Below are 16,942 nucleotides of genomic sequence, written 5' to 3' on the forward strand. Positions count from 1 at the left end.
ATGTTTGCATGTCCGCTACCTAGCTACAAACAACTGCTTGCTGACCGACTGACTAACTTAATAGGTAAGTTCTCCGAAATATGAAATATACCTAAGGAACCCCATATTAAACAAGTAGATGTCGGGGACTTCGGAGAGACATTGGTAAGAGCGAAAGAAGAAAAGACATCAGACACGTTTGAAAACCAAAGAAAGGAGGTAAAATAGTAGTAGTACATTGACCCTGTCTATGATCCGTTTCCGTCGTTCATTAATCCATATCCCACGTCAGACACACAATCAGTTTGGTTCTGTTTAATCCCAAAGTGCCAAGTTTCGTATCAGTAATACCTCCCTTTTCCCCTTTCCCTCCTTTCCCTCCCTTCCCCCCCTAACATTTTACCATGTTTCCCCTAACAAGCCTCCCCCTATACGCCAATAAGCCTTCATCATGCCACCGTCCCTTATTCTCTTGTCCCCTTATCCTTGCTGCCCACGGCCCGGTTATCGCCCGTTGAGTAATATGTAAAGGAATGAAATCGATACGTAGATGAATGGATAAAAATTCGTAGGTGACAAATCTATGGTAAGGCGAGCTCAAGCTAATATCTCGCCAGTGTCGAGTATTTTTTTCGATATATAATTAAGTAGGTACACAGAAATTGGTAGAAAGCGAAGAGAAATATGCTGTGTGGAACGATAGATAGGTATGTACCGTCTAGGATATCGTGAATAGTATTAAAAGAAGGCGAGGAAGTCCAAATATGACTACCTAGGTACCTTTTCAGGTGCGTAGGATAAAAAGGGTCATATTTCGGTTTACTTGGAGCCACACATTCGCTTCGTGTGTTTGTGGATGTGATCTTAGATGTTTTCCGATTTAACTTTTCGTCGCTTGGCGCCGGGATGGTTGTGAAGCTGTTCGGGGGCATGTAAGGCTACGCCTATCTCAGGTTGCGTAATATTCTGCGAGTCAAATAGTCTTCTGGGGTTACGTCTAGGTGCTGGCCGCGAAGGGCGACGTCCCGCTAAAGGCTTGGGGGTGAATTGGTTGTCGTCATCCCTATGGCGGTCCGGCTTCGGGCAGCAAGCGCACGTGCCAGTGTCATCTTTCTCCTGCCATTCGCCTGTTTGAATAGCCTCACGTTTCTTTGCTTCCTTCTGGGCGATACGTTCTTTAACTAGTTGTAATAGTTAGTAACACTTCGTCTTGGTTCAAGGAAATAGCTAGGTAATCTAGTACTTACCGATATAGGCGGCGGCTTGCTTAACCTTAGGCGGCACCCAGTCGTAAAGCAGTGCTCGTTCAGGATATAGGTAGGTAAGGCTGAAGTACGGCTTGTCTTCGCCTTGATCACGAACCTTTACCACCGTAGACTTGACGTGTCCGTTAGGCAAAAACACCAGCGTCCTCCCCCTATCGACGAGGTGGGGAAGGTGCAGGTTATCCCGATAATGGACGCCCTGGATGCCTTGTTTGCGGCGGTTCATCCTGGCATTGGCCATCGGGAATTTATCTCGGAAGAGGAGCTTCCCTTCTTCCCACGAGAGCTTCATCTCGTACCTATTAAACCGGATGTAGTCCGTTTCCTCCACTGAATACTTAAGATTGTTGTGCGGGGCTTTTTCATCGGTCTCGTCATCCGGAAGTTCTCTCTTTTTTGACCCAGACGGGGATTCTTCGCGAGGCTGTTGACAGTAGTCGTGGCGTGGTGGCGTGTATTGCTGCTTCTCACGATACGGAGCAGGTGCCGAGTCCCGAAAATCCAGATCGATGTTAAGAAGTGAGAATCCATCTCGGTTCCGCGGCTGTGAAAGGAGACACTTATCATCACCGGATTCCTTTCTCCAAAGATTGAGGCACTGGATGATGGGATCCTCGGGTGGTGACTGCCATGGTCTCTTCGAGTGCGTATATTCAGTCTTAGACGCCGGGCTAGGACAAGTTCGGTTCAGAGGTCTGGCGGTTGGGTGAGAAAAGGCATTACTATTCTCATGTCCAGTTAGGGGGAGTAGATGAGTAAGACTTGGTAGCTCGATCGAGGTAAGTTTGGTTTCTTTGGTACCTCCATCCAAGCTATCACGACTATGCTTGAGGGCCCCTCGGCGTGGCGGTATCGATTCAAGTTTGACAAGAGTCTCGTCGATTTCGTATTTAGAACGTGGCGTCTGTGGAGACGAAGGTGCGGTCGATATTCCCTCCCAGGAATCTGTACACGAGGCTTGGGAGAATGAGGCGCGAGAACTATTACTTATGGGAGAATAAGGCGGTTCCGGGATAGGATTGCGACGGATTGCGCCGTCCGCTCCTTTGTATCCCAGGGGACTTGGGAGCCGACCAAAGTTCAGTTGAGACGACTGAGGTTGCAACGTACGGAGCGGAAACAAGGAGTCTAAGGTTGGCTTTCGTTGAATAGTCATCGATTCCATATTAGTAGTGATTTTATTGTATTGAGTTCGCATGTCGTCCATAGAAGTCAGACTGAGGGTAGCCTTACTGAAAGCAAGGGCAAACAACTGAATAGATGCCTAGATAATAAAGAACGCTAGTTATGGAGCGGAGCGTGAAGGGAGCGAGACTATTTATGACTCCTGAATCGATGTAGAAGCGCGAGCAAGTGGAGGCCGGGGTCAGCCAAGCACACCCTTGTGTTTAATATAAGACCAACAACCTCCCGACACATAGGGCCACATCTACTGAAGAGTAGATCGGCCTCAGAAAGCAACTTGGGAACAAACAAACACCCCGGGTGCCGCTAGAGGAAACTATTGCTGATTGTCTCTTAGCTTCCGATATATAACACGGCTCGAATTGATAGGTACGCCTATTTGTCTCTAAAAATATAGTATATCGTATATCATCAGAGGGATCTTTATCTTAGCCTCTCTCTAGTCAGGAGATTGGTGGCTATATGAGAGACATGAACGACTGCGGAGAATTAGATCGTTCTGTGCTGGGGAATCCAAACTCGACAGAGATGGGTAGCCGAGGTGGTATGGAAGGAATGGAGAACGAATGACAGGTAGAATGACAACGCTTGATCTAGTGGCGGTATATTCAAGCAGAGGAGCCAATCCAACCACAATTCGTGGATAGATCACGGCGCAAGGGGGGCTCGAGTCTTGCTAAGGCTACCCTCGACACAAACCCGGTACCCTGACACATTTGTTTCAAGGCGCTACGTGACTAATTCGATGGTGCCCGGTCATGCATAGAACGACAGAACCCGGAATCAGAGCCCGCTAGGATGATAAACCGAGGTGCAGAGCCAAGTGCGCCCTGGGCATTAGTAGCAGAGATCGTCTACGATAGAACTCCAGCGACGCAATCCACTCCCCTTCCCACCTGAGATGGAGAAAACTTAATCGCTTCGGGATTATGCTTCACTGTTCTAGCCTATTCAGTCCATCCAATCCATATTTTGCACTGTGACCAGCACCTTATGTGTTGTGCCGCGCCATTCGCTGGTGACCCTGGAGGCTTCCCAAGCTGTCGGGACCGGCAGGCCAATGATGGCCACGAGAAAGTCCAGGGGCGGTAAACCGAAGAGGGGATGAATAAAAGGCGGGCCGGTTATGCGCTGAATAATTGCGAAGGGAGCAGAGAGAGGGCGTAATTGTGCAAGATGTGCTGTCAGCCTGCGAAGAGGATTCTGTATTAGGTAGCGTACGAAAGGAACCAGCCATTCTACCAACCACTCAGGAGAACAATGTACATAGGTACTAGGTATGTATGTGTGTGCCGTGCCCTCTTTGGAAGAGGCTTAGCCTATTACGAATTTTTTTTTTAAAAAAAAATAGGATTCTCATATAAGATGTTAATACCGCCTCAAGCCCACAAGGCGCGCGCGGTAAGACTGCTTTTTGATCATCATAAGCGCGGTGATGGAGTTGTAAGGCATCTGATTGGATTGTTGATGTCGTGGGGGTATGGTACGGTCTCGACTTTTCGACTCTCGGACCGGCATGGCGAGGGTGGATAGTCGGCTCTAAGACAATCTTTACCCAACTCGGCTCTGTTTTCATGCCTTGCAGATAAAGAATTCTTAGTTACATAGCCCTGCACTTATGAGCAGGCAGGTTAAATTATGCATAGGAAAAAAGGCTCTTTCCAGATTGGAATACTCGTGCAGAACATGGGATAGCGCTAAGTACGAAGTGAACCACTTCTAGGCCTGAGAAGAGATGAAGCCGGCGTGAAATTGTAGAGAAATTCGTCAAAACGACGTTGCGGATTGTATCCTCTCATAACGAGACTCCAATGACACCTAAGTTGCATTCTTATGTTGGTTGGAAGCGTCCGCGCATCGTCCGCAGAGCGTGTGACTTGGTCTGCCAAGTCCAATGGAAAGCATGAAGCCGATATCTCTCAAAATTATTTTCACGACTGTTGAACCACACCCTGTTTTTCAACTTCCTAACTTGCTGTTCACTAGTCAAGTAGTAAAACAATACATGGAGCGCCGTGATGCTCCCAAGCTGATCCGGGTTCAAATGCTGTGACTATGACTTTTGAGCTTGAATGGTGTTCAGTTGATTCCTGCTTCTAAGTCCACATAGCCAATCCTTCTTGTCGAATACCTATCCATGTCGTCGAGTCTTGTTTTTCTTTTGATTCCTTTTTTTCTTCCGTGTCTATGGCGTATATTCTGGCCAATGGGCTGCCAAGCATGGGGGCATGCTTAGGTATATGAAGGTTAGGAGTAGAGCGGAATGGGTATTATGATATGACACACTGCAGCTTCAGGTGTTTTTTAGAAGTCGAGCGAACCTATTGGGTGAATGGGGGGCCGCCAACAGATGTCGACTAAGACACATCGACGCTAACAACAAGGCTTCTCCAGAATGATCACCAGGGTTCTGTAGCTACTTAGTCTTGGGAGACCATAAAATTCTCTCCCCAGATCGAATCCCGTCTCGCCAAGGACACAGACCGACGGTCCGTCGAAGTTAGCTTTAGCGCAACAATACTTTTGAGCCTTTCACGAGTACTTGTCGGGGTGAAAGCCGAGATCTGGACACGCGAGATACGTATATAGGTACCTGCCTATATATCCCGCTATGATGAAACTGGCTTACGGTGAGATGTGCACTTATGACATATCATATTGGCGGGACGCTGAAATTTCATAGAGCCTGTCCACATCCTAAGACTGTCTCAATTTCCAGCTGTATTCCAGGTTGTACTTTTGCAACAGCTAGCATTCCTTGCCACCGCGAATATGGTTATATTCGGCTCTCGGCTCGCTGAAGTACTGGATGATGTTTCAATAGTCTTTGAGGCTCCTTGGTTTGAAACATGTCAGGTGATAAGCCATATCTTCATGAAATGATGGCGCTGGTCTCAGAACGCCAGAATTACCGATAACAATGACAGCCGTTGTCGTACTACGGTTACACTGAAACGGAAAGAAGTTATTGGGTGAACTTCAGCCTTCTTTGACAAAAAACATCTGGGGAGCTCTAGTAACTGGAGGCGGTATTTCTTTTAGCGACAAAATATTATCGGGCAGGTCGGCGATGATGTAGAAAAGTTTGAAGGTGTCGCAGACCTTGCAGCCGAATAAGACATTAATACCTAGTCTAGACAAAAGGTTGGCCAAACATTTCATCCGTGCGCAAATTGCGGGCTCGCGTATTGAAGCCAGCGACTGTTTGCGTAGTTTTGAGACTAGAGCTTCGGGGTCCCAACTACTGGGTCAATGTGGCTGTCGTGGCTGTCAACGGCCGTATCAGAGCAAGATGGCGTCGGCAGCCATAGACCATTATCATCTGTTTCGATGAATGATTCGTCGCCAGAGAATCTCCTAGTATTGCTCAGCTAATTGCTAGAAGATCACAAAGAGGGAAATTCTAAACAAGAGGCACTCACCATCCTCTTTCCTCGCCGCCACGAAGGAAACTGCAGTCAGAGTCCAGCTCGCAGGTCCAGGCTCCGTAAAGTCCGGATCTATTCCCCCCCTGCGATCCCTGGTCAAATCGTGGTGAGTCGTGTGGGTAGGGATCGACGTTGCTTGCAGGATCGGTTTCCAAATCATTATGAGCTTTCCTCGATCCTATCTCTACCCCTATTTGCCTTTTGTCCCGCGCCGCCAGAACTGTAGCTTCAATTCTCGTCTCGGTGTTAGAACTTGGAGACGCTCGAATAGCTTCGGATCCCCGTCGTCTAAATTTGCTTAGTCCGCAAGTAAATGCGCCGAAGTCCGTCTCCATCTGTCCTGTGAGAACCCGCCCGAGGGCTATGACGACCGCTGCATGAGTAGATAATATCACCGCTCTATGGCCCTCTTGGTCACTATGTCTGATAATGAAGTCGATCATCTTCGCAACTCGGCCGTGTAGCCGCGACAGAGACTCTCCGCGACGTGAAGGGGCCGGACTAGAGACGTAGGTTCGGTCAAGTTCGGGAAAGAAATCTTGCAGCTCATCCAGGGGTGCGGATGACGGATGGTCGAAGCGCGCTAAACCATACCATTCACTAAGCCCGAGATCTACGCGAATGCTAGGAATACTTCCCGAGACATTACCAAACGATTGGGTCTGGAGAAGCCTCAAGTTGCGTACGAATGGCTGAATAGTTTGCATACATCGATAATAAGGGCTAGAATAGACCTGTTCTATGGGAGGATTAAGTTCTAGCAGGTGTGTGGCTAACTGATTTGCTTGGTCAACACCATGGGACGTGAGAGCGGGATCGGTAGGTAGCCCCGTAGGAGACGGAATGAATGATGAATAGTTGCCGGTAGATGGGTCAACGGTCCACTGGGAACGGAACTAATAAAAAGTAAGCTTTCGTTCGAATAGATACATTTCGAGCGGCTTCTTTGAAATTGGGGGGGGACGGGGGGTGAAATGGGATAGTCTTAGAATTAGAAACGGTTGCTTGTTATGTGAACTAGAGGTACAGCTTCTTACCCCGTGCCGAGTTACATAGATGACCTCCAAAGGCATTGATATATATTGATACGTCGAGAATCGCTTTCTGATTGGACAGGTGGGAAATGGGATGGTAAGTTTGTGATATTGATGGTATAATTGATCAACTTCAGCTGCAACTGATTCATCACATACTCAATTACTAGGTAACACGAAGTATACGGGGATTGTTTGAGGCTTGGCTCAAAAACCTTGTGATATATGATACGAATGTCTAGAATGAATGATTGAATGGCTTCATGATTGGGAATAAGATTAGTAGGTATGAAACTCACGTGAACAATGCCGAGGTAAGTTCCTTTTAGGTATAGATACCTAATTACTGAGGTGGTCAAAGCACCTCGAGCGTCACGTGTGGATTATTAAGCGAATCTTGTAGATTCAAAGTTTGCACTATTAGTACCTAGGTAAATACCTAGTACATGCCCCTTTTCATAACATAGATCAATATCTGGTATACGTAACGACCCTAAAATATCGGGAACTGTTTTTTTGTGATACCTACTAGGTACCTACTTAATTGTGCTAGATAGAAATAAAACCCCGCAATACCGTCGGGTTGCAATGGAATTCTGCCACTAAGTCGATGTAAATTAGATGCCGGGAATAGCGTTTATGTCATCATACTATGGTAGGTACTTCAGGTATTACCTAGTAAGTAGTAGTAGTCGTAATTGTTGGAGAGTGGCAGAGCGGTAAGAGGCGCTGTACCTAGCAGCCTAGTAGCGTCACCATATATCATCTGGCTGGCGAAAAGGTGAGGGCTCCGAAAAAAAAAAAAAAAAAAAAAAAGCATTTGACAAAGGGAAATGTCTCGCTGATTACCTACCTAGCCTGCTAGCGTATGTACCTACCTAGTAGGTACCTAGGTATATACATCCGTACCTTCTAATCAAGAGTTGCATATTATCGGATATTAACTCTAAGTCAGATTCTATATTTAGCTCTTCAATGCTCGTATTTTGATACTTATTTCAGACTTAGCAAAATGCCGAGTTCTCAGCTCCAATTCTAACAATACTCCTCGAATATATAACACCGCTTCTGTACTAAGAATTTCGTATTGTCAATGCAAATCATGGTAACCCACATCGAAACGGCCGTACACCGATGTCACGGAACATATAGGGACAGGTCAAAATATCCAGTAGACGATCTCGCCCATTATCTTCATTCCTTATTGTATGTACACTCTGCTCATGCGCACTAATCTATAGTTTCCTATGAACATCCCGAGTTATATGCCCAACACTAGGTCGGCAACCCGAGAAATCATTGCGGGACCCAGTAAATCCAAGAATCCACATCTCGTAGCTAAGGTATCCGAGAGGCTATTAAATTTCTATGAGGACCAGTTAGCTTCTAATTATCATTAGAACAGGAGCGGGGCATGCTTACAAGCTGCAGCGGCAGCGGCAGCGGATGTGGCGGCAGCAGCGGCGGCGGCAGCGGAAGAGGACGCGGCAGCAGCCTTAGCAGCAGCTTTGTTGCCCTTCGCCTTCGTTGCCTTCGTCGCAGTAGCACCAGAAGCCTTTTGTCCGGCGTGATGTCGCTTAGCGTTGTTGGCATTGGCTTTAGCAGCGGCGGCATTTGCTCCCTTAGCGCCCTTGTTGGCCTTTTGTCCAGCATGGTGTCTCTTGGCGTTAGCATTGCTATGATATGTTAGCAACGATCAGAAGTGAAAAGTGCGAGCATCTTACGCGGCGGCGGCATTAGCCTTAGCAGCCTTGGCAGCTTTGCCGGTAGCGGCACCGGCTGCGGCGGCGTTGTTGGCGTTCGCCGCGTTGGCATTGGCGCCGGCGTTAGCACCAGCTGCTGCTACATCTACAAGTCATTGTTAGAGGACGTTCGGAAGCGGACCGAGACTGCTGAACTCACTCTTGCCACCGTTTGCCTTCTGACCGGCGTGGTGACGAGGCATCACCAGGGCACTGGCGGCGGTAGCGAGAACGAGGATGTTGATGAACTTCATTTTGACTGGTTTAAGAGAAGGCGAAAGCTGAAATTGTTCAATGAACGTCCACTGGATCGATGAAAAATGAGTGATTATTTTAAAACGGTAGACCGGCCACCAGGGTATGAACACGAAGTAGAGCAAAGAGATGGAATGAAGAAAAACGAAGCGGATGCTTGGAGTGCTTAGAACGGGATGGAGAAGGGAAAAAAAATCATCTGAATTATCGCGAATTTCTTGGCTACTTATACACATTTACCATTAGATATCTCGCATCCTAGTCTTCAAATGCATTCTCACTGGGGCCATGACGAAGTGAGCCCCAACGTTGAAAGCCTTGTCAAGGGCTTGGCGCTCGAGGCGCCTTTCTTTCATAAGTGACAGGGTCTAAAACACACGTGCCGTCGCACTACAGTTGCTGAATTTTTTCCCCCTTCACGATGACGGGTCGAAGCTCTCAGCGGCATTTAGTGTCAACGTCGCTTAAAAAGGCGTAGGCAGGATTTCGCGACGTTTCAGCAAGATCTGAGGCAGGGTGGGACATCCAGAATATGGGGGAGAGACTTGGAGCACTTGTTTCAATCTTTCATTGGCCAATTCCGCTACACTAGAACGGGGGAGAAACCGGCGATCTGACACAAGAAGTGCCAAGACCACCGAAAATAGTAAGTCCCCGTCTTTGGGAGATCCATGGGTCCCGGAGGCTATCACTGATTGTCTTTAGCGAGCAATCCTATGGCAATCTTTGATTGGCATGGTCTTAGCCCCCGACGATGGAAAATCTTCACATTGGCCCAAGATTCCAAACCCTCCGTGCAAGGTTCCATCCTCATCTCTCTTGGTCCTTTCCCAATGCAACCTCCAGTCTTGGCATCTCGTTCGCGAACATCTCTAGCTCATAAATTTGTATTAACCTTATCCTTATCCTTAATTTAACCCTCACCCATATCAAGTTTATGGGAACATGATGAAACCAAGGAAACAAATCGTGTACTATCGTAAAGATGGCCGAGCACAACCGTAACTAAGTGGGCACTATTGTCGTCTCGGAGATTAGACGACAGCATCGATTTCCGCGTAACAATTCCGCATATCATACCTCAGCAATGAATATCCAGTTTCATACCTCCAGGTAATAAGCATTGTTACCAATCCGGGTTTTCTATTCTAGGCATTCGACCAAAAACACGTCCTTAACTTTTAAACGCAGATCAGTTTCAGCATCAAGCACGAGGCTAGTTTTTTTTTTTTTTAGCCTTTCATGGCTTCGTCCATGATAGGAGATAGAAAAGGAGACTGTTAGAAAGGTTAAGAATTAGCGGGATCCACGCCGGGGTCAGTCATGATTTGCGGTGAATCCTGATTAAGCTTTCATCGACGCTGCACACGCTGCACATCTCCAACGCAAAGCCCCCTAAAGCTCTATGCTACTTACTGCATTTGCTAATCCCAATCTAATATCTTACCTAATAATGACAGACATAAGTTTTCTTACCTACGAATAGGTGTGTACCTAGGTGTATATTGGAATGTTTGGATTTTTACTTCAGCCCAGGAAATAGAGGATACAAGACGCTATTCAATGGATTTATTGCCGCATTACTTTCTTCGAATCAGTAACTAACAGGTCATAAAGACTATTACTTGCTATTCTAGAAAAAGCAAATGTTAGTATGGATGGCTTGCGGAAAATCATCCACAAGGAGAAAGTGATCGCTGATTGGTCAGGTTTCAGCTGTTGTCTAGATTCCATTACTAAGATGTGTTAGGAACTCAAGTTGACGATCTAACCAACGGCGCTAACCAGCATCGAAGAAACCCGTCAAAAGTTCAATGTTAAGCCAGATAGTGCGAGCACTCGAATGCAACCGAAACGAGTATCAAAGCTTATTATTCGCTAATGCCGACATACTTCGTATTGCGACACATAGGATGCTACGTTGGTCCTACGATTCTTCCTAAGGGAATGCGCTTGAGCTCTCGACATGGGTGGCGGCTTCAACGTCTGAGCTTGCGGCGATCCCGCCGCTGTAGTTTTGATGTGCAACGGTGTGGCTTAAGGTGACGACTACCTACCCAGCTACTTACCTACATACATCATAGTACTACTTTCCTCACCTTCCCAGCAAGTTTTACCATCGCTACCTAATCAGGAAACGGGTTCGTACCTAGGCATTGAGCCAAAGAATCTAGTCCTGCATATGATACGTAGAAAATTTGATAGAAAAGTGTTAGGACATACATAGGTACATACAGCCAATTGAAAAAGATGCTTAGTATATTTCCCTAATGCACGTTAAAGGCGGCTTACAGGACCGATTAATTCTACTAGGATGTGATATATACCTTAAAATCTCGTTCATAAATAATAAGGACCTGCCTATACGCTTGTCATCCATAAAAGTCATCACTTAGGCACTAGGTTAGGTTATTACCTAGGTAGGTAGGCAGTAAGCAGGTGCATATTTTATAAAATAAGGGCGAGTTCAGAGGAACTATCTAGATCTTCGGACTGGTATGTAAATTCCGCATCATTGCAAGTAAGCTAAATGTCTTAATCTTCGTCTTTTCTTTTGCTAGAACCCTGCAACCGCCGGAATAGACGCGCCGGCGGTGTCTTTCATCATACTAGGTACATACATCATATTATCATCTAATGATGGCTAGCGATTACGACGATCTAGGGTCTTTGACTTAAATCCTGATGGGGAATAAGGGTCTACAGAAACCTAGACCCTTATATAACTCCACCTGAATTATCTACTATTTCAATGTGTTATACCTATTGCCCGCCTCTACTTAAGACATCCCGGGGTTACTATTGCAGTTGATAATTTAGTCTGTGGTAGTGATGCTCCTAGGACTGCCTAGTTGAAGACGAGCTCCTTGTAAACTTTATCAAAGACCCTTCCAAGACAATGATCTGCTTTTCCGGAAAAGAGACCGCAAGATGCATGTCCAGAAAGCGGTGTAAGGGTCCAAGACAAGTGTCCTCGGATAGGAGGTGAAGATTCCATTTGGTTCCCCAGATTGGACGTCCAATGTTGCTCTGCGTGGCCCCTTTCTCTCTTCACCTAAATAGCACCCACCCGCATGATTCTGACGTCCCAGTGATCAATAAATAGACCTTTTAAGCTAATATTAATCTGTATACCAAACTTCAGCATAGAGTACAATTACATTAAATTTAAACCTACCAGCTAGGATTACCTAGGTAGGTTCACGACGAAGGTAGTCGAAATGTTCTGTCTAGCTTTATCATAGTTACGTAGTACCTTATATTCCAATATTTCCTGAAATTGTTTGACCAGATACCTACCTACTTAGTACCTACCTACTAGGTACGTTATTCATGATAGCGTTTTACGTGATGTTAATTTCAGTATAACCCCTATTTTATTCATATAAAATGGGTGGCATGAATGGATGACATAAACAGAAGCCGTATCTCCTCATCGAATGCAGAAAAATGCGGCGATAACCGTTGAGTAACTGATTTAGGTGATTTGCAACTCCCATACAGTTTGATTCGGCATCTCATATCATGAAACACACTTGGTCTTGAGGGAACCTAGGGTAGCGTAGCCTTGTTACTTTATTTCTACATCATGCAGTCTAGGTAGCTAAAGCTCTTATGCGTTTGGGATATTGCTATCATTCACCATGTAGATAATCTCGCCGTCTTTTCTTGGTGAGCTAGGTAGGTAGTGACCAACAACGAACATGAATGTGTGCACAGAAAACCTTTCAAAGGTATCTTGAGGTTCATAGAGTTGATATACAGGTTCCTATTATACAGAATTGCACACTGCTGACTTTGTACAGTTGTCCGCCTCTAGATAAGCGCCTGACCCATAAACATGCTTTCCCTGACCTCAGCCACGATATCTTTCCGGTCATCTTTGCCTACAAGCACGACTCCTCGTCCCCTTCTACCCATACGACCCGCGCGGCCTAGCCGGTGTATGAAATCGATGGTGCTATGAGGTACGTCATACAATATTACGTGACGAACTGCTAAGGTATCGATTCCTCGCGAGGCTAGGTCTGTAGCTACGATAACTTTAGTGTTGGGCAAAATCCGCCGCCCCTTGCCGGGTGGCGGGACCGGCGACTTGTCAATTGCGGCCTTCATCGGTTCATTAGTCGTGAATGAGCCCAGCATCTCTGACTGCCGGTGCTCAGCAGTGTCCCGGTGAAGCGCAACAGCATCGATCCCCTTCGAAACGAGGTAGTTGGCTACTTCCTGCGTCTTTTCGCGTTCGTTGACGAAAACCATGATACGCTTAACGTCTACCTCTCCAGGCACGGAACTCTCGTGACGCGCGGAATCTTTGCCGATAGTCCAGATAGCGTCCGCGCAAGCAAGGTCCTTGTTATTTCGATAAGGGTCCTTCACCACGTCGATGACTCCTAGTTGGACACGTCGAGGGATGGCGTGAAGATTGGGTGTGGTGAGTCGGACCATGGCCGGGAATTCGGAAGTTAAGTAGCTTTCAAGTTTTTTGGGGATGGTGGCGGAACATAGGATGAGTTGTTTCATAGATGGCAGCGCGCGATCTAGGATAGCCGTTGTTACAGGGGCAAAACTACGATCGAAGAGAGAATCGGCCTCGTCAACTACCAGATGACTAACCCTAGATAGAATATTAGGATCCGAATCAGCCATCGATGCCAATAAGTGAGGCGTCGACACGATGAGGTCGATCCCCGAGGGCTTGTACATGTTCGAGTTTATGACCAGGGCCGAAATGTTGGCAGAGAAAAGACTCGCTCTAAATTTGACCAGATGAGACAAGTTCTTAGCAACGCTGCCTACCTGTTCAACTAGTTCAGCCGTTGGTACCAACACAACAACTCTTGGCCTTGCTGTTGTTGGATGAGGATCAAATTCGCGGGGACCGGTATATCCTGGCTCTTTCATTTCCTTCATCTGTTTCGTGAAGTACTCTTGGTAAGCTGCAATAGCAGGATCAGCCGCCTCGGCTTTCTTGAGGGCATCAATTACTGGCAAAAGATATGCCATAGTCTTGCCCGAACCGGTTTCCGCTGCCAGCAAGAATTCCTGCCTCTCATTGGATTTATTTGATCGGAAAGATCGCCTACTCTCAGTCTGGCCTAGTAAGGCTGGGATGGCAAGTCGTTGGATAGGAGTAGGTTTAATACCGACCATACCTTTCAGCACATCCTGAGATATAGCTTCTTTGATGGAGGGTAAAAGGTCGAATTTATCGAACGATTCTAGTTCTGTCATGCCTGCCTTCGTCCTCGTCCTGTGTCCATATGATATTGTCGCCAATGAGCCCCGCATTTTCATAGCCTTGTTCCGCCGTTCATCATTTTGTCCACCCCTCCTATCCCCACCACTTCTATCGTCGTTCTTTCGGAACGAGTTTCTCGATGTAGGCTCTCGTATGTTTGCATATGTCTGATTCATGCCACCAAACGGCCCTTGTGACCTTCGGTGAGGTGTTGAGCTGTCGTGATCTTGGGCATCTCGTCTTGGGGGGCGTGCAACGCGATCAGATAATACCATTCTCGAGGGACCAGCTCTTGCTCGACCGGAGAAGAATCTTTGTGTTGGCCATGTTCGAGAGATGAATGGGATAACGGCTCGACTATTCGCTGCGAATTGACATGCTGGGCATATAGGCGCCGACAGGAAAGAACGCATTCTGCGGAACTAACCTCGACCTCGATGTCTGTCGTGGCGGGTATTGCTGGTAAAAATGTGAAGCTACCTTACTTATCTTCAGAATTTCACAAAATTTCTGTATATTCTTGCGCTATCGATAACAAATGGCTCGTACGCGTTTCCTAAAACGGTAATTATTAATCCACTGTACCCATTTAAAAGGTTTAGGGTTAGTACTCTGTACCTAGTGTGCTAATAGTACCTAGAATGTACCCATCACGCACTGTGAGGGGTACCCACCACCGTACCTAATATCTCGTGTTTTATGTACCGTAGGTACGAAGTATTCCAGGTTAAATGACTTTCAATAATACACAGAAAACGGCCCCAAATTTCAATACCAAGATCTAATACCTACCTACCTACCTAGTAACTACAGAATAAATACAATAACAAGAGGTATAACGCTATTCAATGGAATAAGATATTTACCAAGACTCCCGCATGCCCTCATAATCCCAGAATCTCCCTCCATGGGACTCTCTAGTAGCAACGTCGATCAGGTGCACCATCCCGTCGCACGACTCATCCGTTGTTATTATTGGCAGCTTCACGTTTTTACCAGTCAGTCCGAGGTTAGTCTTTACTGCTTGGCCCATGTCAGTATCGACCCAGCCTGGATGAATCACAAAAGCCGTGATCCAGTCTTCCTCTTGGTTGATTCTCTTGGTCACCCAATGGGCTGCCACTTTAGACGTCGCGTATGCAGCATTGGGGATTGGCGGTTGCTCCCTATATATGTATTAGCTCTGACACCGAAGGTGAGGGAATGGTTTCCTACTGAGAATAGGTAGTTAGTATATATGGTCAAATACTAATTATCTACCGGTAGGTAGGCACTTGCTCAGGGACGTACTAACCTCTAGCTTCGCGGCCACGGTGCCTATTGTTATCCACTTGGGATCCATGGACTTCTTGAGAAGTCTATGAGTAGCTTGGTATAACCATACCAAACCGAACAGGTCAGGGATAAGGTGTCCTTGCAGCTCCTCGGTCGTAATGTCTGAAACCTTGGGCCAGGCGTAGGAGACACCGGCGTTGGAAATAACGATATCCAAGTGATCGACGCCATGAGCGATGAGCTGCTTCACTGCCTTCGCAGCATCGGCCTCGATCGAAGCATCGAGCTTCACAACGACGAGACGGCTACCTTGGCCTTTGGGTAGCTCAGCCAGGGCTTTCGATGTGGCATTCTCCGGATTACGGTTGGCAGCGATAGCGATGTGGTTTGGCTTGGCAAGATAACGTGTGAGTAGTCCTTTACCTAAACCTCGATTTGCCCCGCTGATCAGGACGGTAGTTGGGGATATTGTGGCCGGCATGATGTTTATTTGTGTCTACAATACCTAACATTCGACGGTCACTTTCTTCGTTGTTCACTAGATTCGACTTCACAATTCAAACTCGCGGTCGAAAGCTGCGCCACCACATTTCGTTTAAATAAACCATCTCGGCTTTCTCTTTTCAGCGGCCGGGGTATAGAAAACGAGTCCGGAGACGCCCGTTGGATAAAGTGTCGTCATGTGAGAGCGCCACGACGCGGGTTAGAGTAATGTTGAAAGATGATCGGTAAGAACTAGAGCAATCGAATGCTACTCAAAAGCAATTCTTCAGATGGCGCCCAATGATTTCACCTATCTGACGTAATTCTATCTTGGAGATCCCAGCACAAGCCATGCAAATGCCACGCTTTTGTCCGGCCGAGTGATTGCTGAGCTGAATCAGGCACCCCCGGCTGCTGTGTGACAATGGCACAGCACTTATCACATTCCTTTCTTTCAGTGCATAGTGGCAGAGTGGTCGTTATCTTCAACGGAAGCTCCGCACCCCGGTCCAGGTGATGACGCCCCGGGCGTTTAATAGGCCAGGTACGGTTATCGATTTCTCCACTCTCCGTGTATGCCCCGAACCACACCACGGACATCTTACCCGTCGATCATGTGGTTTATATGATCTATCCCGCGCGTGCACGTTCCTTTAGGATTCGACACCCGGATCAGGAATCTTGGGCGTGTGCGCGTTCTCATCTTCACTTCACCGTGGCAGAAAAGGGACGTTGTCTCAGAACCTGAAGATGGATAAAAAGAAAAGATATGATGCCCTTTGAATAATCTATCCACATAAGATATCTTGCATTTTTTCCTCGGTAAATGCTATAGAGGTTAATTATAGGATATTTGTGATGCTACAGAGTAATTACCTAGTATGTAGGTAGGTACTAGGTATACCTACCTGGGTACATATAAAAATTTGATGTCATAAAAGACCGGCTGCTGAAATTCATCCATAGAAAAGGAAATTATGACGACGAACAAAGAAATAATTCAATAATTTATAATCAACGTGTTTATGGCATAACCTAATTGATTGAATGATAT

General features: G+C 46.6%; 5 protein-coding genes across 5 annotated transcripts; all 5 read right to left on the bottom strand.

Annotated features, from left to right (window-relative positions):
- Positions 1–368: 368 nt before the first annotated feature.
- GGS22DRAFT_33723 (uncharacterized protein) lies at positions 369–3,076 on the bottom strand. The gene is made up of 2 exons (XM_047966841.1): positions 1,227–3,076; positions 369–1,160 (listed from the first exon to the last, which is right to left on the bottom strand). Exons 1-2 carry the CDS (start codon positions 2,449–2,451, stop codon positions 844–846), a joined length of 1,542 nt encoding a protein of 513 aa, XP_047817447.1. The 5' UTR covers positions 2,452–3,076; the 3' UTR covers positions 369–843.
- Positions 3,077–5,440: 2,364 nt separating this feature from the next.
- GGS22DRAFT_33725 (phosphoglycerate mutase-like protein) lies at positions 5,441–7,157 on the bottom strand. Its single transcript, XM_047966842.1, has 3 exons — positions 6,895–7,157; positions 5,852–6,753; positions 5,441–5,786 (listed from the first exon to the last, which is right to left on the bottom strand). Exons 1-3 carry the CDS (start codon positions 6,928–6,930, stop codon positions 5,651–5,653), a joined length of 1,074 nt encoding a protein of 357 aa, XP_047817448.1. The 5' UTR covers positions 6,931–7,157; the 3' UTR covers positions 5,441–5,650.
- An 888-nt stretch (positions 7,158–8,045) lies between these two features.
- Positions 8,046–9,396, bottom strand: GGS22DRAFT_33745 (uncharacterized protein). The gene is made up of 5 exons (XM_047966843.1): positions 9,129–9,396; positions 8,794–8,938; positions 8,616–8,739; positions 8,314–8,567; positions 8,046–8,257 (listed from the first exon to the last, which is right to left on the bottom strand). Coding segments are annotated over exons 1-5 (528 nt in total). The 5' UTR covers positions 9,132–9,396; the 3' UTR covers positions 8,046–8,255.
- A 3,235-nt stretch (positions 9,397–12,631) lies between these two features.
- Positions 12,632–14,590, bottom strand: GGS22DRAFT_167545 (P-loop containing nucleoside triphosphate hydrolase protein). The gene has a single exon (XM_047961996.1). It carries the CDS (start codon positions 14,541–14,543, stop codon positions 12,705–12,707), a length of 1,839 nt encoding a protein of 612 aa, XP_047817450.1. The 5' UTR covers positions 14,544–14,590; the 3' UTR covers positions 12,632–12,704.
- Positions 14,591–14,825: 235 nt separating this feature from the next.
- GGS22DRAFT_167549 (NAD(P)-binding protein) lies at positions 14,826–16,602 on the bottom strand. The gene is made up of 2 exons (XM_047961997.1): positions 15,426–16,602; positions 14,826–15,296 (listed from the first exon to the last, which is right to left on the bottom strand). Exons 1-2 carry the CDS (start codon positions 15,884–15,886, stop codon positions 14,993–14,995), a joined length of 765 nt encoding a protein of 254 aa, XP_047817451.1. The 5' UTR covers positions 15,887–16,602; the 3' UTR covers positions 14,826–14,992.
- Positions 16,603–16,942: the final 340 nt, after the last annotated feature.

This window comes from Annulohypoxylon maeteangense (genome assembly GCF_022496945.1).
Source record: "Annulohypoxylon maeteangense strain CBS 123835 unplaced genomic scaffold GGS22scaffold_12, whole genome shotgun sequence".
Lineage (NCBI taxonomy): Eukaryota > Fungi > Ascomycota > Sordariomycetes > Xylariales > Hypoxylaceae > Annulohypoxylon > Annulohypoxylon maeteangense.

What these genes read in the sequence shown, in the direction of transcription:
- GGS22DRAFT_33723 (XM_047966841.1), bottom strand. Translation starts at nt 2,451, where the DNA reads ATGGACGACATGCGAACTCAATACAATAAAATCACTACTAATATGGAA. An exon ending in GCAAGCCGCCGCCTATATCG is followed by an intron (nt 1,161 to 1,226) that starts GTAAGTACTAGA and finishes TATTACAACTAG; the next exon opens with TTAAAGAACGTATCGCCCAG.
- GGS22DRAFT_33725 (XM_047966842.1), bottom strand. Translation starts at nt 6,930, where the DNA reads ATGCCTTTGGAGGTCATCTATGTAACTCGGCACGGG. An exon ending in TCTATGTAACTCGGCACGGG is followed by an intron (nt 6,754 to 6,894) that starts GTAAGAAGCTGT and finishes ACTTTTTATTAG; the next exon opens with TTCCGTTCCCAGTGGACCGT. An exon ending in GGCGGCGAGGAAAGAGGATG is followed by an intron (nt 5,787 to 5,851) that starts GTGAGTGCCTCT and finishes GAGCAATACTAG; the next exon opens with GAGATTCTCTGGCGACGAAT.
- GGS22DRAFT_33745 (XM_047966843.1), bottom strand. An exon ending in GAAGGCAAACGGTGGCAAGA is followed by an intron (nt 8,740 to 8,793) that starts GTGAGTTCAGCA and finishes AATGACTTGTAG; the next exon opens with ATGTAGCAGCAGCTGGTGCT. An exon ending in AAGGCTAATGCCGCCGCCGC is followed by an intron (nt 8,568 to 8,615) that starts GTAAGATGCTCG and finishes AACATATCATAG; the next exon opens with CAATGCTAACGCCAAGAGAC.
- GGS22DRAFT_167545 (XM_047961996.1), bottom strand. Translation starts at nt 14,543, where the DNA reads ATGCGTTCTTTCCTGTCGGCGCCTATATGCCCAGCATGTCAATTCGCA.
- GGS22DRAFT_167549 (XM_047961997.1), bottom strand. Translation starts at nt 15,886, where the DNA reads ATGCCGGCCACAATATCCCCAACTACCGTCCTGATCAGCGGGGCAAAT. An exon ending in ACCGTGGCCGCGAAGCTAGA is followed by an intron (nt 15,297 to 15,425) that starts GGTTAGTACGTC and finishes ATACATATATAG; the next exon opens with GGAGCAACCGCCAATCCCCA.